General features: G+C 39.8%; 1 protein-coding gene across 6 annotated transcripts in view; it reads right to left on the bottom strand.

Annotated features, from left to right (window-relative positions):
* The window catches only part of ntm (neurotrimin), a 426,725-nt gene that overhangs the window by 127,974 nt on the left and 273,265 nt on the right, over nucleotides 1-25,486 (bottom strand). For 2 of the 6 annotated variants that reach the window (XM_076750005.1, XM_076750002.1), the window contains exon 2: nucleotides 1,886-1,976. In XM_076750005.1, the coding sequence (XP_076606120.1) occupies nucleotides 1,886-1,976 (91 nt within the window). Of the gene's footprint in view, nucleotides 1-1,885; nucleotides 2,639-25,486 lie in introns of those variants that run through there. The other 4 variants (XM_076750000.1, XM_076750003.1, XM_076750001.1 and 1 more) reach the window with 3 other exon arrangements.

Genomic DNA, 25,486 nt, shown 5'->3' with positions numbered 1-25,486 from the left:
TGCAGAAAATTGAATTTATTTTGAAGCAGCAACTAGACAGCTGGACGGTATTACAAGTTGAGTATCCAGCCTCATAACAGCATGTACTTTATATTCAAATGCCTTTTCAACCAACAAGATGAAATCAAAGTACAGCCACAGAATGTGTGAAATAATTTCAGACTGAAACAGTCAGTACTGCTCAGCCTGGAGGACTGATGTACATCAATGCAAGTTGAGACTTGCCACTCCCAGTGACCTGTGTAGGGCTGAATAGTGAAGTAATAATGACACTGCCAATTTGGAGAAGGATAGGATTGTAATGTGTTTTCCATCTACAATACAAGCTCCATTTTGCAAGCTGCAACGTATGGTAATATGCAACTGATCAGAAAAAATAAAGAGCTTAGACAGTGGCACATGAGTGAAATGTGGGATTGTTGCTGATCTGTCTCATACTCATACTGAGCTGCTGTCTCACTGCTCCCACCATATCAGTACACTGCTGAAGCCCATACGATTCAGTTTGTCTTACTGCACTGTTGTGGAATCCTGAGCAGTCACCCTGTCTCATTCCCTCACTGTGAGCTCACAGTAAATGAAGCAACAGCCAGGTTGAACTCCTCCTCACCTTATTGACGACCTGCTTGAACCCAAAGGACCTCTGGGGATGCCTGGACACCAGTTTATGAATCAGTGTGAAGTAACAAAAGAATTCCAAATGTCTGGGATCTGGATACTGCACATGTCGCCTTATCAAGAGTGTTTGATCAGAAATGATGTCAGGTAAGACCTTCAGTCACAAGTCTTTTAACAGATTCTTATTTGATTTTTGCAGCTATGTGAAGGGTAGTTTAGAGATTGTTAGACTCTTTACTAAAGATTACCGATAGAAACATATGTCACCTATACATAAAAACATCACGCATGTCAGCTTTTGGGATACAAAAATTACACTAGCAAGGAAACACATGCAGTGAACTGAAGGAAGACAGATATTAATCAACAACAACAGCAACCAACACAATAAACTATAGCATTTTAACTATGTTATTATGTGACCACAAGTATTTGAAAGCTGTGATAGAACGAATCATAGGACGCAGAAAAGAAAAGCCAATCATGGCTGACTCAAAAAGACTTCCCTGTCACTTCTTTTAAACTCATTTCTACAGTCACATCCAGAGTGAATGCCCTGCATCAACACTTCAACCATCATGTGTTAACACTGCTTCCGTGCCCTCCACCTCCCACACATCACAACTTGCCTACTCTGGGATCTAAGAAAATCCCTTCCTTTGGCCACTGTGATTATTGCTCATGTTACACTGGACATTCCCGACAACACTTGAAAGCAGCATAAATCCCTCTATGTCCAGTAAGCCTCTGAACGCGCAGAGGAGGGGAAAGGTCACCGCACACAATCTCCCATCTTGAGGAATTGCTAGTCAACCCATTTCCACACCCGCATTACTTACTGTATATGTTTTTTTTTGTTTTGTTTTGTTTTTTTTTGTTTCTTCACCTGCAACATCCTCCCTCAGTCCTCAGCTGAGACTTGACAGCTTTTGCTCTGTCTCTCCTCCCAGACACACACTTTTCCCCTCCACCTTTAGTTCTGCACCGTCACACAACAATTAAAACCACTAAGTCTCTCGTTAACAGCTGCTGAAGATTAGCAGAGTATCGCTTCTGGATTGAGTGTTTTCCAGAGACTAATCCTCTGAAATCCGCCTTTTTTTTCAACGGCAGGAACACGATAAAACAGACACTTCAGTCATGATTCGCCCCCCCAACACTAAATACTTCAATTACGGAAGCTTGCAGGCAGCGCTCAACTTTGGGAATAGAGCAGAGACGCAGCAGCAGGAGGAGGAAAGGCTAAAAAAAGAAAGCGTTGACTCACCTGAGGAAGACCGTCTCTCCTTGTCGGACGGTGATATTGTCCATCACTTTGTTGTCGGACTGAGAATCCCCTTGGCTGCGGACTGGCAACCCTGCAGGCACAAGAAGCAAAATCCTCAGAGAGAGAAGAAGTGTGCATTTGTAAAAAGCGACCAAGTACCCTCGGAGAGACATCGTCCTCAGCCTTTAAGAAGTGGAGAAAAAAAAAATCCCACAGCGAGACAATGGGTCGGTTTTCGTCCTGTCAACGGTCCCGTGGCGATTATTTCGCCTGCCCCCAGTTCATTGGTCTTAATCCAGATTTTCTCGCAGGTAGCCGCGGTGTGCAGAGGAGGAGAGACGCTCGACCCTGTCTGACTGCACTGCAAAACATCCACCGGTTATTGTTTTAAAAGAGGAACCGGTAAAGAATTCATCCCTCTTCAGTGCCGGCGGCTGCTGCTGTCCCTATCTGTTCCCCAAGTTTTTAAACATGAGAAATCCTTCAGCCCTTCGGGATTTTGCCCGTTAATCTAAACGTGCCTAACGGGCATGCGAACAGCAGAACAGGAGAGTTATATTCATAACAGATTGAGATGCCAAGTTTGCGACGAGCATCTGCTGTCAGTGACTTGTTTCTCTCTGTGCTCTACAGGCTGTATGAGCGCCTCACGTCTGCTGACGCCACAGACGGACAGTTGGGATAGTGGCGAGAGCAAAATGGATTCACATTTGCACAAAGTAACTCATGGAAAAAAGAAACGGCTCACATAAATCATATAGACAGTGGTCGTGAGTCTTTACGGTGCTTTTATGGATTCTTTGAATTTTCACTGTGCCACTCGTACATAAACAATGAGTTTATAGGTGCTGTTCATAATGGCCATTTTTATCTTTTACACCAATTACATTCCTGTGTTATACAACCCCCCACATATTGTTGAACAGTGCTTATTTATCATAAAAATGGCAGTAAACCACAGCAGAAACCACCAGAAACTGGTGTGTGGAAGCATCTGTAATGAGGTTGCAACCAACTTCATATTATTTTCATTATCAATTCATCTGTTCATTATGTTCTCAAATGTTAGATTTAAAAAACAAAACAAAACACGTGGGCTACATTACAATTTCATATTCAGAATGTTTGTTTTGTCCAAGCAACAGTTCAAAACCTGGCATTAGGTTGTTGTATCTTTAACCAAAGACCAAGAAAACCAGCATAAAGTCATCTGAAATGCTGGAACCACAGTTTTCTTAAAATATGACTTAAGTGATCAATCATTTATCTGTAACTCTAAGCTATAAAATCTCTAAATCTTTAATAATACAAAATAAAAACAATAACGCAAGAACAGAAAACAAACTCAGAAAACCAATTCAGCATGCAAACTGCTTCTTTAAATACAGCAATGTTTACATCTTTTAGTTTTCACTGTGGAAATCTTTTCTGACAGCCAATTTGCAGCCTGCATGAGATCCCTACACATAGTAAATGTCATTGTATATATTGTTTATTGCCTGTTATATCTTTGCTAACTCACTTAGCTTATTGTTCTGTCTTTTTTAATTTTTTTTTTTTTTTTTTTTTTGGGGGGGGGGCTTTTTTGGCTTTTTGTCCTCATTCAGCTGTATGGCTTTTACCTACGTAAATACACTGAGTGCAAAGTTTAAACCTTGTATGTGTACATGTACTTGGCCAATAAAGCCAGTTGTGATTCTGATTCTGATATGAACACCAGCACAATCTCTGTGATTTAAAGAGGGACTACACAACTTCTGGAAGAAAAAAAGCACATTCTCTCTGTAACAGATGTTGAATTCATAAGCAATAGGAGACATCCTTACTGAATACAGTGCATTAAGGGCTCTTGCTCATAGTCTTGCTTCGTCTGGCATGACCAGTAGCTTGTGGTGGCTAGTAAAGCACCTGCCACATCCATGTAGCTGCAAGGGTCTACATAAATTCTGTCATGTGCTAATCTCCATGCACCTCCACATCAATTGTACATAGAAGCATGCTGACTGCTGTGACACATGAACATGTATGTAAATAGCCAGTGTAGCAAAAAGAACTACTTGAGCCCAGATGGCCATTTTGTGTGATATATCCAGGGCTGCACATAGCTTTCTCCCGGTACTCAGGTGAGTAGATGCTTTGTACTCACTCCTAACATGGCCTTAATAAAGACAATCTTCCTCACTGTCCTCCTCAGTGTCTCCCTCAATGTCCTCCACTTCAGCCTCCTGCATGGTAGATGATGAAAATGCGCCTCTCAGTCCCTGGCTGATCCTCACATTGGTCTGTACAGTTCAGTCAGTGTCCAATTCAATCAATCCAAGTAAGTCTTGAGGTAAACCCCATTGTTGGACATAGACACAATGTAAACAAGCTGCTGCTCAGTTTCTGTGATGTACTCTGATCCAAGGACATCAAAGAGCAGCCCCCAAAATGCAGTGGACTGCAACTTTACTCTTAACTCCCCCTGTGATATTTAGCACAATACTCTGCATTATCCATGTTCATGCTTCACATGAATAATGTGCACCTCCATTGTTCACTCCTAGCCGCTTCAGTGAAGCAAAATCCTCAGCATAGAAAGACACAGGATGTCCCTGTTTGACCCTGTGAAACGCTGGGAGAAAAAAAGTTGTTGTTCTTCAGCTTGTTTCATTCAGCAAGTGGGTAACAGGACTTTTCAGCTTGACCAGCTTGTTTGTTAGTAATAGCTTGTGCAACATTTGTGTGCTCCTGACTCTTTCAGTTTTTATCAAATAATGGTTGATGGTTGAGGCTCTATAAAACGCACCTGTTTTGTTGGCTAGATGAAGACACAACTGACATATCTTGCACAACATTTTGATGCACACTTGTCAGCTTCAAGCCATGGCACATCTTGGAGCCACTTTTCAGAGAAATGACTTTTGGGTTTGGTAGCTGCTGATCGTGTGAGTGCTTTTTTTTTTTTTTTTTTTTTGTTGTTGTTGTTGTTTTTCCTGACAGTAGGTTGCTTCATTGGATTGATGTGTTACCAAGAAATGTGTGTAGACGAGAAATGTGTATTGATGACAGTGGCTGTTGTTGCCTGGTACACAAAGGTGTGTTTTGTCATGCATGCATATTTACATACCAGTTATGTGCAGCACTGGATCTAGCATTTACTATTATTGCTTCAATGGCCAATGTTGGCCACTGTGGCAGCCATTCAGCCAAGTTACATAGTCTGACTTTAAGGCATGTTCTTAAAAAGGCCTTTACCAGCTTGCATAAAAATGAATAGGCATTTTTTATGGAAGGCATTCTGACATCTGACAGCAGGAAAAGCCCAGCTGTACATCAATGATGGTTAAATTTTATTCATCTGCTTCAGTTACAGGGTCATGATTTTGGTCCACACTTGAATAGAACAAAACCATCATTAATGTTAATTGTAACACCTGCGTTTTTCCTGCTATAAAAAGAGAAAATGTCTGCTGAGTAAAAGGTTTATCATTTGAAATCGTGGATCCTAAGTTTTCCAAAAGGCAGAGCTCAGTCACAGGGTCTGTAAATGTTAAGTCAGTGACAGTGACTCAAAGATTAAAATGTCAACAGAATCTGAGGATAGTAATAAAGTTGTTCTAAGTTATGTAGTGAATGCTAACATAGATAGACCACTTTATGACAACACAGCTTAAATAAATTCCTCAGATAAAACCTAAAAACAGGTTTTTAGTAGCTGCTTAAAGATGAGTGGTAGTTGAATCAAAGCAGCCATTTAAGTCAGAGAGCTCTGTCAAGGAGCTAGAGTACATGACCCGAGCTGTATTGTTGTGGACAATGCTGCCATTAAATATCAGCATTGTTTATTCATATCTATATTGTATTATTATAATACAAATTACAGTGATAAATAAAACAATGTTTGAAAAATAAACTCAAACTTTGTATGGCTGAAATAATTTTTCAGATACCTTTGTCTCATTCACACACACCATGCATGCATTATGTTTTATAATTCACACTTTTCATTTCATCTCATTTTCACTCTGAAGTCATTCTGCTTTTCATAGAAGCAGCTGCTAGCCTGAGATGGATATATGTGCAAACATCAGCTGAGTATTCAGCATTTGTAAGCTTGTGCTTAACATTTACAAATTTATATTGTGATGTGTCTGCTTTTATTCCTGTTGGGCATTTGCTGTGTGCATGGTACATCAGGCTTTCTCTGGCTCTCTCAGCACAATCAGTGCTTGATTGCTCTGATTTAATTTTAATAACCTCTGAGGAGTCTGTCATCTACAGTTCATGAAGTAATCAATAAAAGAAGGTCTGGTGGCAGAAAAAAAAAAAAAAAAGCTTAAAAACCTGGAAACAGGCTGAACCTTTTTCTTAAAACAACTGGATCATGACAGTGTACCATTTTTAGAATGTTGATGTCAAAGTGGTTCACAGGACCCAAAAAGACAACGTTTTAGCATGAAACCAGGCAGCATAAAGAACAGACATTCATTTTTATGACCTCTGTGACTGGTTCATTTTACAATAGCAAACTGGTTTACACAACACAGCAACAGAGCAACACCAGGTAGCACCAGCTCTGATTCCTATACGTGGATACCAACAAGAGACATTCCAAACACATGTGAGCTGTGCATCAAGATGGTTTTGAGAAGCAGGAGAAAGAGACAGAATGGTTGTCATAGCAGCACTTAGAGACAGCACAAAAGAAGTGATGTGCGTAATTCTAACGAACCTACATAATTGTGTACTAAAGTATGTGATGCTAAGAAAGAGAAAAATACCACGCCCACGAAAAATACCATGGCTCATGCACATGCAGGTGAACCGAACAGACCATTTTAGCCAATGGGTCGAAGTCTTTGTGTTGCCTCTTTGTCTCATATGCATACGTTGCCACAATGTTGGGTTCATCCACAAGTCACTGCACCAGCCTGAGGACTCACAGAAGCCAATAAATCGGTTGATCTTTTTTTTTTTTTTTTTTTTTTTTTTTTAATGATTTGAATGATTTTTTTAATGAACAGGGACAGTGCAGATTAACAGCCATTGCTGTAAATGTGCCAAGGGGGTGTTTTCCATTGTCATGCCATTGTCAACACAGAGGCACATAATACAATATATACATGGAAATGAAAATGATATTAATGTTAATAGCAATATGACCTGAATATGACAACAAAGTGCTGCATTATTAGGCACTAACTGAAATATGCACAGCACAGATATAAAATACACAAATCACTCTGGGAGAATAAAATCAAAGTGGTACAAGACAGGTCAAACATGCAGGTACATGAGGACAGACTGGTGACAGTAAGACAGTGGTAGGTGACAGACTGAGGACAGCAGTTAGAACTGATTCTTAGTGCTGACAGAGCTGAGCGCTGATTAACCATTTATTTAAATGAGCTTCAAGTAAACAGTGTGTGTCCAATTGTCTATTAGTTGCTGGGATAAAGGTCCATGCTAGTGCAGTTTTATCAGAGAGAGAGTGCAGACTGATTGAAAACACTTTTTCCTCAGTGGAATAATGCAGTCCCCTCCCGTTACATCTCTTGTAAAGTGATATGCAGTTGTTTTCATGTTAAACTGAACACAGGAGGAGGAAGGCCATATACAGTCTTTTACAAAAAGACAAATTTACATACCTGTATTTTCATATATACGTATTTTCCCAACTTAGCAAGTTATATATTTTAATATTGGGCAATGATGAAATTGAACCAAGGTCTTGTCAAGGATTGGAAGCATTTCTTTTGTGCAAAGATTGTACTGATTCTACAGCTGTGTTGCTAACCTACAGCCAGGTTGTTAAACGGTATGTCTGGAAAAAAAAAAAAAAAAATGATAGAATATATGGAGGCTACATCTTTGTAGACATTACATCTGTTCACATGTAATGTTGAATGAACCTGAACTGTCCCAGATTGAATTTGATCTGTTTACAAACCTTTTTCACCTCTTATGAGGAAGTTAAAATTAATCAGAACTCTGAGGCACTTTCATTCTGATACAACCTGTAGCCTCTTCCCTGGTGCCAACAGATGTGGCTCTACACGAGAACTGTTTGTCTTGGTGAAAAACAAGAGTTAGTTTAGTTTAATTGTAGACAGCACTGTTTTAACCATGCTGTTAGATAAACCATGGAGTTTGTGAATTCATTGTTAGGAAGACCCAGATCACCGACACCAATTGCCAATCATCTCTGAGCCATATTGACCATTACCAATTGCTTTTCTGTTTCAGATTTTTAGTTCAAAATGCTCAAAAAATGCAATTACCTGATCAACATAATGTGAAGAACTAACAGTTCGGACGTTATGTCAAAAATTTCAGTGTTTTGATAGGCCCGCACGAACAGCCATCTCCTACCACCGCTCAGAAACCAAAAAACCATTCGCACCCCCTGCACCACTCTCATCTCTTCTCACAGAGCCCCTACCAGCACTTGGGATCTGTGAACTGGATGTGTGTCATCTCCTCAAGAGACAGAAGATCAGGATGGCTGCAGGCTCTGGTGATGTGTCCCCCTCCTGCCTGAAAGACTGTGCTGATCAGCTGACACCCATCTTCACACAGATTTTCAACCAATGACTGGAGCTGTGTGAAGTTCCCTCATGCTTCAAACTCTCCATAATAGTAATGTGGCACACATCCAAGACATCTGCATACAGACGGGAGGTCGAGTAGCTGGTCCACTGGTGCAGTCAGAACAATCTGGAGCTGATCATAGTCAAACTATGGAGATAATAGTCGACTTCAGGAAAAGCCCCATTACCATCCTCAACAAAACTATTTCCTCTGTGGCAACCTTCAGATTTCTTGGATCCACTATCTCCCAGGGCCTAAGGTGGTCTTCAAACATAGCATCATCAAGAAGGCTCAACAATGGATGTGCTTCCTGTGGCCGCTCAGTCATTCACCAGTTTTAAAATATCTGCATTTATCAAAGGAACTATGTTTCTGTTATTTTTGTACCTGAATTTTTCTAAGCAGACACTGGGGGTTGGACATTCAAATTAAAAACAAAGCAAAAATGTCTAATTAGCCTATTATTGTTTTATATTTTTATTTCTCATTTAATTTCTTTTCATTTCATTTCTTACAAAATTGATATTTTTATGTGAACAGTGAACAATAAAAATTGTGGAAAATTTGAAATGATAACAAGATACTTAACTAGAAAATGCTCTCTGACCAGTGCTCAATACAAAACCCACAGTTCAACTACCAATGAATGAGTCCTCATCTAAGAACAAGTCCTCCTCAGGATCCCTTGTACTTTGTGTGAGACTCAATACAACAGTTACCTCCCACATCCGGCGAGTGTGCTGCTGTTAGCTCCAGCGAATGGCCAGCCCGATGAGACAGTAATACTATTCTGGGTGAACTATGAATTCCAGACTTTTTGCGTCATTGCAAGGGGTAGACCAATCAATGATCACACTAAGGACAGACTCTACAATTGGCGATTAATGTTAGATATACGCATTTTCTGACATTAATATTTTGCGGGACAGATGTGGGCCATGGGTTGCCTGTTGACGATCACTGAGTTACGGACTGGGACCAGATTGACTTGCTATGTTGTCCACAGTCTTTGAGAAGCCCTGGCATGTTTATCACATGAACACAATGTGTTGTCTGTTTAGATGACAAGCTTTAGTTGCTGGTTTAATAAACATCAGACTCTGACAAACATAATGCATGATCAGTGGCAGAAGATCTCTCTACCTGTAGGATTTTGAGCCTTTCTTTGTTAATTTCTCCATCTTTGTTTTTCACTGACTCAGAAGTTCCTCTCCTGGCATTGATTAAACCCCTAAAAACTCATCTCATCTCAACTCTGTTCATCAAAATTACATATTTATATTTTTTCCATGAAAAAAACCCTTCATGTCTTAAAATGGTTTAGAAGTAGCTCAACACCTTTGCCTTAATTTAGTATGCATGCAGCTAGAAATATGCAAACTAGTCCCCAACCCTCCACCCTTCGCCTGCAGCTTGAGCATACCTGCTTACCATCTACTATGCTCATCAAACACACAAACCTCTGCTTGTTTTCTGTTTTGCTAGCGAATGCACGGTACATAGTGGCAAGTTATAATACAGGAGTAATCCAACCATACATGTTTGAACCGGAAACAAATTCAGAAGAAGAAGAAGAGCAAACTACAAGTAGATGTATCAGAATGGTCATATATTTTATGTTTCGTTTTCTACATTAGAAAGCTTGTGCATTTGACTTCACTAAATTGTCATACACATAATGTGTGTGAACAGCTAATGTGTGATATGCAAAGCTCCACCCCACAAGTTGGCAGGATTGGCTCCTTGGGGTTTATGACGTATGAGTCATTGGTACACTCCAGTTCTAAGTTGGACATGCTCAGCCATGCCAACGACTGCTTAATTTGCTCATATGTATTGTAGGTAATAAAAAACACCATATGGACACGTTAACAAGGTTAAAAACTTGATTTTCACTCATTAAGTGTTTGTACTGCTGATTCACAATGATGTTCAGAAGACTGAGATTTTGTTTCCATAATTTTGAATCCATTGCCGATGGATTTAACAGCAATACAAATTTCGTTTCACTTTCAGATTTATCTTCAACATTGTTTACTGACACTATGCTAAAGCATGCCACTGGACAGAGCTGGTTTAGCATAATCACTGTAGGTTCTCTGTCTGTCAGCAGCCTCATAGTAGTCTCCTGACAACACCACACCAGTACTTTCACTCATTTAATCCCAGCATTCACCAGTGCTTTTCAATACCCAATATTTCTGCCTCTCAGCACTTTTGCATCAGCATGTCACATTGCAGAGGTAACAAATGTGAATCACAAGAGATGCACTCAAAGACACATTCCTGGTGAATACAATTTGACTTATGCCATTTATCATTTGTATCATTTTCAACAATTTGACTGTCATTAAAATCTGAAATAATCTACTTTATATCCAGATTTCCTAATCATTGGATGGAGGTATCCACAGGGTGGGAATGATAATACATTTTATTTAGTTACTCACTTGTGTCTGTGTCTGAAAGGCCTCCAGAAGCTCTGCCTAGCCAATTTGGTGGAAAAGCAAGAACAAAGAAACAAACAAACAAACAAACAAAACTAGTATGTATTCTCTCAACTGCAGACTACAAAAAACATGTCATATGTAGTTTGGAGTGCTATTATATGGATAATGTGGATACTATATTGGATCAAATTCTTCCCCTCCAGCTCTTAGCAGTACAATATGTTATGAGGCTGGAGAAAGTGGGTGTGCTTCAGGCTTGACAGCATTGAAGCTATTTTATAGTCCAGATCTTGAAATGGAGAGAATGAGATGTCACCACCCAGAACAACGAGCCTCCAGGCAGCACATTTCCCGGGAAGCTATACAGTCACGTCACTTGACTTGCTCGAAGCACTGCAGCTCATAATCGAGGTTCTACCTCCACACAGACTATAAATGCCACTGCTCTGCAACCCTCTTCATCTCACTTGAATGAAGTTGTCAAGTAAATGAATGAACGATATAAAGTCTCCTGTGGAGACATGTAATGCTGAAACACCTGAAACACTGGTTTAGTCACTCACTATCACCATTTGGATCAACACACACTAAGTCAGTAAATTAGGAATAGCATGTCATCTGCAGCCTGTGTTTGACAAAGCTCAATAGTAATTTCATAATCATATTTTGTAACAGAGGAAAAAAGCTGAAAACAATTAAGTTTTAATAAGTGTACTGTCTAGTTTTTCGGGTTTGAAAGATGATGGTAACTAAATGGAGATATTGTGAAATGTGTCTAGCTGTGCCCAAAAGTAATGAAGTACTAATTGTGAGGTAAACAAAGACCACCAGGAGAGAAAGACAACAAGAGTGAAAACAAGCCCCCATCTACTTGATGATTATGATGTCTCACTAAACTAATGGTAATCATGCACGCCTAATTGGGTGGTTTGAATCAGAGGACCATGGGGAAAAGCTGGGTGAGGGCAGTAAATGACACTCCTGCTTCAAATGCTGTCAAGATGTCATTGGGCAAAATGCTTAACCTTCTTCGACTCCACTGGAGCAGACTGGACAGCTTCCTGGCATGACCCAGTGTGAAGCAGTGTGGAAACACATTTACTCAGCACAGTCTCTCTACCTCGAGGTAAACTGACATTCTGTTGGTGAAGCAGAATTTGGCTCTTTAAACACAAGATTCTCAGTGTACCTGAGGCAACGAGGGACCTTTTATCTATTGTAAATTGGAATGAATGACAGGCAAAAAGACTGACAGATGAATGTCATCAATAGCGTGTCATGATGTCACTGCTCATCAGCTCTCTATAGGACTGACTTGCTAATCAGCATAATCAGCCTAATGACCACTATTAGGCAATCCTCCACACAAGTCAATCAAACTGTGATGGTAAATAAAAGAGGATACAAATATGACAATGTACTTTCAGCAGAGTACAAGTGATAGGTTCAATGTGATGCTACACAGCAATCAAACCCATTAGAGTAGATCAAATCACCACTTTTCAACATTTACCAGCATTTATCTTTTCATTAGACATGATATAGGTATGCGTTGGTGTTGACATTTCAATAGAGGCCTCTGCACTGATACTTGAAGCACAAGAGTTGTGCAAAACAGGTAGACTACATCTCCACAAATTCAACTCCAATGAGAAGGAAGTTCTTCATTGTGTAAATCCCTCGGAAAGAGCGGCAAATGCAGGATGCTTTGACCTGAAGACCGATCCAGCTTTAGTGGAACATGCACTAGGTATCCACTGGTCAATTGAAAATGACAGTTTTAGCTTTGACATAAACTTAAAAGATAAGCCTAATACACGTTGAGGCATTCTATCAGTCATAGCTTCCCTGTATGATCCACTGGGGTTTGTTGCCCCATTTGTGTTGAGTGGAAAGTGCATTCTACAGGACCTGTGTCGTAGGAGCATCAGATGGGATGATCTCCTCCCTGAAGACTTGCGTCCACGGTGGGAGGAATGGAAAACTGGTCTTCAGAGCCTGGGAGGGATCTCCATCCCTAGATGTTGCCGCCCACGAGACTTGGGCAAGATTGTGAGTGTGGAACTGCACCACTTGTCAGACGCTAGCAATGTGGGATATGGTGCATGTTCCTACCTCAGATACAAGAATGAGAGAGTCTCGACTGATGCATAAGGTGTCTTTATTTTGTTTGTCGAATCATCATCACCGTAGCACTGTGAAAACTGCATTGAAAGAAATACAAACATTTCACTTGGTTCACACAGTGCTAAATTACCCACTACATATAAATATCAAATTACATGAATTTCATAGCCATAAAATCACTGTACAAAATCATAAACAAAGAAATCAATCGATAATCATACCTTGCTGCGCTCTCCAAGGAATGTGAGACAACAATCCGATAGTCATTTCTTCAGTCAAAAAAAAAAAAAAGGGGGTTCTCATATGGTTCAAACAAAGTGCAATCCGAGTTACACACAGAGTAAAGACATCTAAACGCTAGCACCCACCAGCTACCTTCAAACTCATTTCCTTTGTTCGAGCAAAACTACGGGGCTACCGCTGAAACAAATTTCAATCATACAGGTGAAGGCATTTCCGGTCACCTTATGCATCAGTCCAGACTCTCTCATTTCGGATCCAAGGGCTGCTACAATACTATCAAATCAGCAAAATGGTTGGCAAATTTATCTAGATATGAAGAGATTGTATCTGCCAAGGAGACTTGGGTCTGTAGGAATGCAATGGGTCCTCCTGAGGACCTTTTTTGACTCTGTGGTGGCACTAGCCATCTTCTATGGAGTGGTTTGCTGGGACAACAGCATCTCAACTGCTGACAGGGAGTGATTTAACAAACTGGTTAAGAAGGCCAGCACTGTCCTTGGATGCCCCCTTGACCTAATGGAAGTGGTGGGAGAATGGAAAATGATATCTAAGCTATCATCCCTGATGGAGAACATGCAGGGCACTTGGGCAGCACTAGGCAGCTGACAGCCTGCTTAACCTTCCTTCCTTCCTGCCGCTGTTTGACTTTACGTTCAACACTGCTCCCTGTATGTGCAATATCAGTGCATACTAAACTGTACAACATCTATATTTCCTATGTGCAATAATGTTCAATAATGTTCAATAATATGTGTTTTACTTATACTGTTGACTTATTTATCAAATCATGCTATTTTAACTGTTGCTTCTTCTGATTGCACCATCTCCTATTCTGCTGTAACGCTGCAAACTTCCCCATTGTGGAATTAATAGCAACAGCAATAGCAAATGTATTTGTACAGGACATTTCACACACAGTGTGTTTTACATCAATAAAAGTAAAATAATGTCCATATATGCTACAGTTGGGGCCCATATAAGATCTTTTGGCAGTTTGTCCCAGTTGCATGCTGCAAGCATCCAGCTAAATGCAGCTTCACCATGTTGAATTTGGAGTCTGAGCTGTCTAGCTGACCTGAGTCCATGGATCTAATAGCCCACTTGGTTTGTATTCTTAAAGCATAGCTTTAAGCTTCATACGTCTGGTGAAATCTCTTTTGATTTTGTTAGAACACTGAGATTTTGAACTTGATCTTTGAGTTTTAGAGCCCGAGAGTTGAGTTGTTAATTAATTAACAAATTCTCTTCTCTTTTTTGCTAAACACTATAATCTATGTTTTGGCCTTGGAAGAAAATGTGGCTCATCCAGATATTTATCTGCTCTAAACAGTGACACAGTGAGTCTATTGATCTGCAGTAATCCCTTCAGAGAGTATGCATCTGAATATGGATATATATATATATGAATATATATAGTGTTTTCTGCATAACTATGGTAATCAGTGTTGTTGTTCTGTAGAATCCTGCCCAAAGGCAGCATGTAGAAATTAAACAGAAGAGGTGTGAGAACTGAACCTCAGGGGGCTTCCACATGTCACACTTATTCTATCAGACTCATAACTGTCAATGGTGACGGAGTAAGTCTGGTTTTATTTATATGGTTGCCACTGTGTTCTGACCACCTGTTGTATTATCTTTAGACAAAGATAATAATTACTTCATTCAGATGTGACTGAGATATACTAAACCAAAACTGATATTTTACCGAATCAGTATTCAGCACTATATCATTTAACACTTTAATAAGAGCCATTTCAGTACTGTGGTGAGGTCAGAAGCCTGATTGTAATTTGTCACAATGACCACTTGAGTTCAAGAAATTGATGATTTGATGGATTAGTTATAAAGGGAAGATTTGAGATGGATCCCATAGTTATTTAACAGAGAAGTCTGCAGCATTCTCTTTTTAAATAGTGGCATGTTGAGCAAATTCATTAAGCATCTCTCTGGAAACAAGTTTAGGAGCTATCTGTTTTGGGCTGGTTGTAAGCAAGTCAACCATGGCAAATTGAGTGTGAGTATTATTGATGTTCCTGTTAATCATAGAAAAATGTAGCTGCCTAGCCCTGCATAACTCATAGTTACAACTATAAAGGCTTTGTTGATATGGGTCATAGTGTATTAAAGTTTCATTCAGCTTTTTGCATTCTCTTTTCAGGGCTTTTACCATCACAGTATTTCTCCAAGGTAACTCTTACTGGTGCAGCAACATCGATGACATTCCAAATTTTCAATTTAAAATCATCTAGGAGTACATCAACTGTCTCTGCATTCATGGTTGTGACATAGTTATTGCCATAAACTGAACCCTAGTAATCTCATTTCTATATCTTTTCTTAAGAGAAACAGAGTTATTTTAAGCATGTGGTGCAATCAGTCAGTAAAAGGCCAAGTCCTTTACCTTAACAGAAGAAAAGTCAAGACATTTAGAAATAATCAATTCCAAAGTTTGGCCTTGAGTGTGCATAGGCTCTCTCACATATTGTGAGAAACCAAACGTGTCATTGTGCGTTAAGTTCTTTGCCAGTATTAACCATGTTAAAATGTGAGTGTAAAAAAAAAAAAAAAAAAAAAAAAAAAAAAGCTGTAATCAAGAATGATAACTGACAACAATTCAACAGAGTCCTCAATAAAATTTACAAATGGTTAAGAAGAACATTTTGGCAGCACCCTTCAATATAAAACTGAGGACAGTAACAGAAATTGAAAACAGTAACACCACTGCTTTCTGTTAACCACATCTCAGTAAGAAACAGAAAGCCAGAATTATTACTATTATTCATAATCATAAAGGATATCTATTATCTTATCTTATTCATTCTAAAATTAGATATGCATCATTACAAGATACAAATCATCAAGATTGGAGCAGGCGTTTTTCAAGACTGTAAAATCATTCAGACCTGGTTATTTAGAACACTTTATATTCCATTATTGTTTTGAATGTTTTTGGGGAAGTGGACCTGAGGCTAAAATGGGAATGATTCAAATCTTTAGACCAGCTTTAAGAATGTAGCTGATTTTCAATTGATTGATTGACTTTATTTGATGACTAAAATGCACTGCAACTCTGCACTGCAGTGGTTACAATCATCAGGCATAAAAATGTAGTAAAGCACAGCACTGGTGAAACATATAGTACCTGATTTGCAGCCATTTGCCGCAGAAGGTCTCTGCAAACTGCAAGTCACAGCTTCAAATGACTCCTATGAAAAATAAAAAAGCTTAGCATGCAGCTTTGCCTTGCATAGCCCATTGTTGCGATGCAGCAGTGTGGCTATCCAATCACAACACAAAACAAGTCATGAGTTCTTGACCTTCATTCTTGACCTTAGAAATAATAATTTGATAAAACAGTCCAAACACAAGGAGCTTTCAAACGCATATTGTAGGCTTAGTAGTCATCATGAGATCACTTCAAAGATGGTGTTTTGTCATGTGAAGGACATCCTTGATCTTTCTTCAGCTGTTCATTGACTCGTGGTCAATGATTTTGACCCTTTCTCAATCAATGCTGTGGTGTTGGTGTTGATGATGATGTTTTGGCCTGGTGTTCACAAACAGCAGAGCTATCTCCATGACAACTGCGCAGTCACCATCTCCATTGAACCAGTAAACTGACCTTGAGTTCAGATCATTATGTTAACTGACTGGTTTTTGTAATTCTAATGAAAATGATGGATTCAGCGACTTTCACTTGCAGTTAGCTGTGTGTTTATGCTAAATGTCTGCACATACAACACTGACAACTGAGAAATGACATTTTTATACTAGTAATTTGTTTTGCCAATTCTGTTTTGTTGGGAAATGTAATTCTTGCCTGGCTATGGTCACACACTACACTACATTTAATTACGGTGAAGGAAGGGGTGCGATTTTGCACCACAGGAAAGTCATAGGGTGGCAGTCCACGTGAATGGTGGGTGTGAAAAGTGTTAAGTTTGACACCAGGATCTTGGGTTCACATCTTGAGTAGGACCAGGTGAGGTTAGGCAACAGAAGAATACAGTAAAGTACAGTAAGCATGTCTCTCTCTAACCTCAACTAAGCTCTCTAAGTGCCTAACATGAATCATAATTCAGTTAATGTCCACAAATATTGTAGAATGAATGAAATATGTTCACTGAATATTTGCAAGTACATTCAGAATGTCACATTTTGTGACTTGGCAGATACAGTACATTCATTATCAATGTGTCAATTATGTTGGTATGTTTCTTGCAACATATTTGCTGTAAACATCATTTCTATTAGACAGGGTTGACACATAGTGTAACTCCAGATTAACAAACATACATACAGTAATATGTCTGATTCCTGTCTACTTTCAGATAGGTTCCTCCTGAGAAAATAGTAGATATTTGCTGTAAATGCTAGCTGAATTGGCATAAGCTAAGGATACTTATATTTTTAATGGTCTAACCCCTTTTCCTCCAAACCTAGCAATTCAGATTTTATATAACAAATGTCCTTTTTATTTTCACCGCAAATCTCATAACAGAGATTCACAGGCATAGTGACTGTATTTATGTAACAGGTGCTTTGCATCCTCTTCAAATACCATATTATGATAGAGACATAAACAAGAGGAACACCCTGTAGATGATATTGCCATTGGTTGTCTTGACAACAAATAAATGCAAAGAGGAAGATATTGTTAGATCATGTAGAATGAAAACCCACATGCAGTTGGTGCTGAACAAATGACAGCAACAAACTCGATACAGCACCAAACAACAGCAAAAAAGCAGCCTCTGATCAGCTGCAGTCTGCAGGACCTTCCACAGTGTAATTTACACTTAAGCTGGGAGCCACAGGCCAGATGTGCATGAAATGGATCACGCTGGTGTTCTGGACAGCGAGTTAAACGGTTATCTCTGCTGCTCTGCACTGTGATCCCTCTTGATGACTTCCAGATGGTCATCCTCCATCTTTAAGACTCTCTTTGTCCACAAGGGAAGTGGGGGTAATGAGGTCTTTGTCATTGGCATTAATGAAATATCACATAACAGACTGGAGGGAGCAAAACAGCGGAAGGATCTCAGCAAGGAATTCAGCTGGACAGCTTGACCTACTGTATGTGGTGAAAAGCTAAAAATACCTCTGGAAAATCTCAATCATTTCAAATGTGTGGTAAATCGTTCACACATGAATCACACACACCTCTCACACCTCTCATACTGTAGAATTAAGCTCACGGTATAATTGGTTCTCAAGAGAACATGGTGTGAAAAAAAAAAATGACAGTGTGAATGTGTTTTTGCAAGATTTCCCCATTGTATGCAAGTGATTGCATGTCCAAGTAATTGTGCTGGAGCACTTGCAGATGTGCGGACAGAAAGCACTTGACTTGGTTTTTGGGCTCTTGGAGAAAAACAATAATTAAGAGTGAACAAACAGTGGTGATAACAGCTGTGGGAGAAGCACTGTGGCTGAGTGGCTGTGAAGCTGGCTGGTTGTGGTCTGGGAGAGTTTTCCAATTGGCACTGAATCAGAGGACAATTGCGCCTGGAGGCTTGCGCTCTGCTCCACCCCTCATCCCCAACACTCACTAAGAGCAAGCATTTGCCAAGATTTTAATCATGGTGGGCTCGAGCAATCAATATCAAAGTGGCCCTTACGTGTTAGACATCCCCAAGAGGAAGTGACCATTACTTTCTAATAAAGAGATTGATGCCAGCAAAGTCGTCTTCATCACCTCTTAGAAATGGCTTCCCGACTGCAAGGCACGTTAAGTGCAATATTGCAGTGACACGTCCTCAGCTAGCAGTCGTCCCTCCAGCAGCACCTTTCCACAGAGGCAGCAGCATTTTCACAAACATCTAATTTTGCTGCTTGCCTCCGTGTAAGAGCTGAGCATGGATGGGAAATGGATTGAGGCCATATATCATACAATTGTACAGCAACACATCTATGTAAACAACTATGTGTGGTCAGCATGAGCAACGTTCCAAAGACTTCCCTTCTGGCGACACACTCACTAATTCACACAGGTCAAAGCAATATAAGGCATAAACTCACAATATGAAGAAAGCACTTTATCTTCAGATGTCTTAATAATCTGGAAGCTGGGGAACAGCTCAGTAATTATTAATGACAATGGTGTGGGCATGTTTGTTTATTCATCTCAGCACTTTTTTGAGGGGGAGACACACACTGATACAACAGCTGTTTCAAAAGAGCTGCCCCCCACCCCCCCATACACACAAATGCGCACACACTTTGCTTCCCTTGAGTAGAGGTAGTTTAATAAACACATTTTTTTGCTGCTCTGTGGAGTTTTATTTTTTTTATTTTCAGTAAAGCTTTATAAAAGTGTCAGCTTAAGGCAGAAAGGTGCACACATCTAATTATTATGTGGTTATATTCTTTTTGTTGACAAAATCAAGCCTCTACGAGTTCTCCTACGGGAGTGGAAAAAGGAGCTTACTGTGACTAATAACACATTAACCGACGAAATATGCAAAGCCTTGTGGCAACCTAAACTTTTGACTTTTCTAGGCGGAGGGTTTTCATGCATATTCAAAAGGGAAAAGTTATTGAAATATGTGTGAAAATTACTGTACTGAGCAGTGACTCAAACAATTTGCATGCTTTTGTTTAGAACAATACCATAAGGCTCTGCACTCTCTTAGCATATAGAGACAGAAGGTAGCACTAATCAATGATATGTTTAATTATAATTTGCAGATATCCTGCTTTACAATGAGGACTCTACTTCAAAGGATAATTCTAGTTTATTACAAACTGGTTCTTATTTTGGTAGTTTTGATCACTTGATGATGACACTGTACTAAAAGTAAGGATTGAGACTTGGGAATGCAATGACTTCAATTAGCCAATAGTTACTGAATAATTAAATTATTTGTCTGATAAATACTTTATAAGAAATTCAAAAAAAAAAAAAAAAAAAGGTAAAGTTTAGGGTTAAAATATTTCTAAAATTTCCTGCTAAACATTACTATAAATGATTGCATCTACGTTCTACTGTGTTATATTTAACATATATTGATGGATGCTTCACAGGCTTAGTCAAAATTGTTGGTAAATACATTAATAAACACACTTGTCTGTTGCAAACCATTTATTAATTGTATATATACTTCTTGCAAATGCTAAATAGGAGGTTAAACAGGAGGTGAACATAAAGTGTTACCACCTCTTCCTGCTGAGTTCCTTCCTGAGTTTGTAACTATTTTGCACCACTTTAAGCTGAGATTGGTAAAATACTGCTGTGATGACAGTGCACTGTGTAGTTTACAACCTTGACTGCAGGTCACATTACACACTGTGTACTAATCATGCCCTCCTCTCGCATGATATATTTGATTGTTTATCTTCTGCAGCAACTCACTGAGGACCGGGTCAGAGTCCCTGGAACCTACTGCCCAGTTGAGGAGGAATTATAACTCCAAATGCATTGCACCATCAAAACAAAACAAGATAAGTAGACCTTAACTGCCTCTTGATCAAATACTGAGTGTGTAACACAGCTGCCTTGTTTACCGTTAGATAATGTAATGTCAGCACAGGTAGTGTCATAAATTTGCCTTTGCTTAGTGAAGCACTGACAGTCAAACAGAGCATATAAATGGAATGTACACAGAAACTGCATGGAATTGAGCCTCTTCCATTCCAGTGAAGCTGTAATATAAAACATAAGAATGGGAAAGGGCATACATGATGTTGCTTTTTTTTTTTTTTTTTCCCTCATTATCACATTATCTTACCATTCCATTTCAAATCATATATAACAACATGGAATGCCATCCATGCAACAGGAATTTCATATTTATGTTATCTGTCATTTCTGTCTCAGCCTGCTTTGGCCTTTTTTGACTTTACTGGTGAGGGTGAGCTCAAGCACTATAAGAAGAAGTGGCAGCTTGAGGGCTGCAACACTTACACACCTCTAGGTCAAGGTCATGGATTCATTTTTGCCTCATGGCTTGGCTCAGCACTCCTGATTGTCTTGTCTGCTTCAGCTTAAACTGTTGCATGTTTGGTAGACTGGTGACAACTGGACAAAACTGGAACATATGCACCCAAACAGCAGTGACAAACCCAGAAGCCTCTGTGAACACTGGATGTAAAAAGGCAAAGAAGTGCCAAGTGAGAAACTGGGAACAAGATGATAGTAGGAGCATGGCAGCAGTGCTAGACCACACACACACACACACACACACACACACACACACACACACACACACACACACACACACACACCAAACACACACACACAAAACCTGGACACTTCTAGGTTACCCATCAATTCTTCTCTCGTATCTAAAGATGATACAGCTGCTGTGTTACTTGCATCTTGTGCCATGGCAGAGGGGTCATTGAGATTAAATGCCAACCTCAGACCTGCCTCTTAGTTGATGAGGCCTGTCAAGGCAGTGGGAGAGTGAGGGATTGTGCTGAAATAGAGGCACAAGTGTGTCAGATCCCCTCAGCCTGCCAACAAATACTATGGTTTTGTAGTGTGGAGTCAGGGCAGGTGTTTCTCCAGCACATTAGACTTTTCAGCAGTGCAGGACATAGGTGCTCAGTAGGATTAAGTGGTTAATTAAAATGGAAGCATTCTGGTTAAGGGGCTTTAAATCAGCAAGCATCTTTAATTAATACCCCGTGGGTGAAATATGTTCTCCAACCATTAGCTCTGACATATATCCACAATTTGCAGTATTTATTTAACAATCCTACATATTTCTTTTTTTAATGAATTACAGTTTCAATGAAAAAAGGGCATATGGTTTTGGATAAATTGATACAAAGTTCCAGTGGGATCGTGCAGATCTGAGGTACAGGTTAGGGTAGGCTGTAATGGACATGTTAGATCATTGATTTTTTTTTTTGGATAAACTCATTTTCATGTGTTTCAACAATTTCCATCAAAGGGTGGTTTCAGTTGGAGGCCCAAGCAAAGACCAGTGTGAGGCCCTTCCAGATTTTGCTTCACGCAATCAGCGCTAATAACAAAAATGCAGCTCTGTTCAGTTAAAAAGCCATAAAACTAAATGACGGATCTAAATGACAATTGAAACTTTTTTAACTGATGAACTTCAAATAACCTTTTGTCATGAACAGTCGGTCAGCTCGAGGAACAGATCATTCACCGCCATGGTGCCTGGCACCAGTGATGGATGCGTGTACCCTCCGCTCATTCACCTACGGCCGATATGCAGATGCTGCTCATTCTCCTTTTATCTGGCTGTCTGGGTATATACAGTGGTGAAGTCTAATTTATTGTAGTGGGAATACTGTGATGACGCCCCCAACCTCGCACACACCCATCCCGCAGTGACTCCCCATAAGCACCACCACAATCACTAACGCATACAGTACATGCATTCACACATAACTGAGGGCATTCCAAATGACTGGGTATGTGTTTTGAAGATGACAAACAATTTACCGTCAGGCAACACAAGGCTTTAACAGTCAAGTAAGCCGGGGAGGTTTAAACACTTTGGACTTTGAGCTTATTTTCCACTATTTTCCCAGTCCCTCAATAGGGCTGGGATGACATGCTTATCTCTACTATATACTATCACAATACTTGGGTGCCAATTTGTTCTGTATTGCAGTTCTTAAGTATTGCAATTCTACAAGTACTATGATTCAATATTACAATTTATCCAAGGGGGGAATTGTACCACACCTAAATGCAGTGGAGTGGACGCAAGAGAGTGTGGCTGTAATTCCTCTTCTACCACACAGCCAGTTTGGCATGACCTGTTTTGAACTGGCCATTGCATCCGTCATCAAAGTAGTCTGAGATATGTCCCACTCTGTAAACACCAACAGCTCACCTGCTACCTGACAATTAACACTAGGTGATAAGCACAAACAGCTGAACACTGCACAGTGTAAGTATTAGTACGTGTGTTTTAAAGTTTCCCAGGATATTGCTGCATACTGTTCGCTAACTATAAACATGCATTGAGTTTAGAACTTGTTGTGAGATTTGACTTGCCACTTGATAGTACTGACATCTTACTTGGTTTTGCTAGTTTTTCAGGACTATGCCACAAAATGAGCGCACAAAGCATGAAATGGAAAGTGAATGTGACAAAATTGCAAAACCTTTTTCACTGGGTAAACTGAGTCCAATCTGTACTCAGCATTCCATAGCCTAATATCCATTTTATAGCAGTGCTGATTTGTATGCATTCTGCATTAAAACGCAAAAGGAAGTAGTGCATTCAAAATCACGTACAAAAATCCAAAACAAATACAACAGACTGTGCCTGATCTACTGCTCGCTGCTCTTTTGTGTCACAACCAAGTTTCTGAGCTTTTCAAACATTTCGACACTGAAGGGAGAAAGTTCCTAAGCAGCACAGAAAAAACATACAGTCTAAGTCACTGCTGCAGGATCCACCATAAGTATTTTAGCATTTAGCCAAACTGTGGTTGCACTTTGATATTGTGGATGCACAATAGGCTGAGGCAGCAATAAGGCTGCTCATGTTAGCGAGCTCGGCTTCTTCAACTGACATTACACTTGTTGTAACACCAGCTGCTTGTTGCTCTGCTCTGCCATGAAGTCTTTACCACTTCCTTAAACTTGGCATCTTCCTTCTTCCTCTTTCTCTTCTCAAAGCCACTTTGAAAATGCTTCATATTGATAATGACTGTCTCTCTCTGATGGTAACTTCAGTTGATATGTCATTTGCAGCATGTAATGGTTAAAGGTTAGGGTGGAATAGGACATTAAATGTGAAATGTGGGTGATAATGAATACTGGCAAATGTAGATATTCAACTGGTGAGAGCAAAACTTACATGACAGATTCACTTTGACTTTCTATTACAGATGATCATTGCTTTGGACTGACAAAAATTGAGGGATACAATGCTTTAGAAATCAAAAGGAAGCACAAATTTATCTGCCTTTTGGCCGATGAGGCCCCAGACTATTGCCTTCTTATGCCATACAATAAAACTGGCAATGTTTCTATCAAACTCTTAAAAAATTCTGATGAAGAATTTTGGCATGAACTGGTCAAAACAAAATAGCTTAATTCAACTGTGACTTAAGATTGATTGCATGTTGAAATCTGGCGGATGGCTCCCATATACTCTGCGAGGGTCATGCTCCCTCCTCAATACTTAAAGATTGTCATTCCTCCCCCACTTTTTGCTGTGTCAGCCAGCTGTCATCATAACTCCCCTTGAACACCCCCAGAAATAATCCTCTTGCTCAGTCAAGCAGTGAAGGGCACCCGGACACCTCCTAGTCTAGTCCGGATGCACATATGTCGTGCATTACTTTACTGTGTGTGTGTGTGTGTGTGTGTGTGTGTGTGTGTGTGTGTGTGTGTGTTGTTCATGTTGCGGGGAGATAAATCTATTTACACATTGACATTGTGGGCCTAGCCTCCATTATAGGGACAAAACACAAGTCCCCATAAGATAAAACATTAAATTTCAAGGTAAAGACTTGGATCGAGTTAGTTTGGGATAAGGTTGGGGTTAAGCAAGTAATGGTTATGGTTTGGGTAAGTCTCAAGGAAATGAATGTAAGTCTATGTAATATCCCCAAATGGAAACATGACTTTATGTGTGTGTGTGCATGCCTATGTGTGTGTGTGTGCATGTGTGTGTGTGTGTGTGTGTGTGTGTGTGTGTGTGTGTGTGTGTGTGTGTGTATGCCTTTGCCCTTCCCTCCACCGTTGAGTAGAAATTTGGAGTTTTTCCAGTCAAGAGTGGGCCAACAACAGAACCTCATTTTCAACATCTGATAAAACTACAGTCTACAGTCTGTGAGGCTGTACTAGACATAGCTGTGCTTTGAGATAAATGCTAACATTAGCTTGCTAATGTGCTTATAGTGACAATGCTAACATTTGAATGTAAGGAATACAGCTGAGACTGATGGAAATGTCATTGGTTTTGCAGGCATCTGATAATGAAGTATTGGGCAAACTGAAATCTTGACCTGATGATGGTCAATAGATGAAACATTGAAGGATCATCAAAGCCATAAAGATTTGTCCTCTAGGAACCCTTCATGTCTGTAAGAAAATTATGGCAATCCATGAAGTTATTCTTGAGATATTTCAGTCTGTACCACAAATGTAAATCTCATTGTGGTGCTTAGGGAGAAGTCGGGGTATCGCCACAGTCAGTGGGATTCATCCTGTCGGAGCCATGGATGACTATATAGAATTTCATGGCATATTTCAGTCTGGATGCAGAGC

This window comes from Chaetodon auriga, chromosome 15 (assembly GCF_051107435.1).
Source record: "Chaetodon auriga isolate fChaAug3 chromosome 15, fChaAug3.hap1, whole genome shotgun sequence".
In the NCBI taxonomy this organism is placed as follows: Eukaryota; Metazoa; Chordata; class Actinopteri; order Chaetodontiformes; family Chaetodontidae; genus Chaetodon; species Chaetodon auriga.
This window is presented reverse-complemented; position numbering and strand designations above follow the sequence as displayed.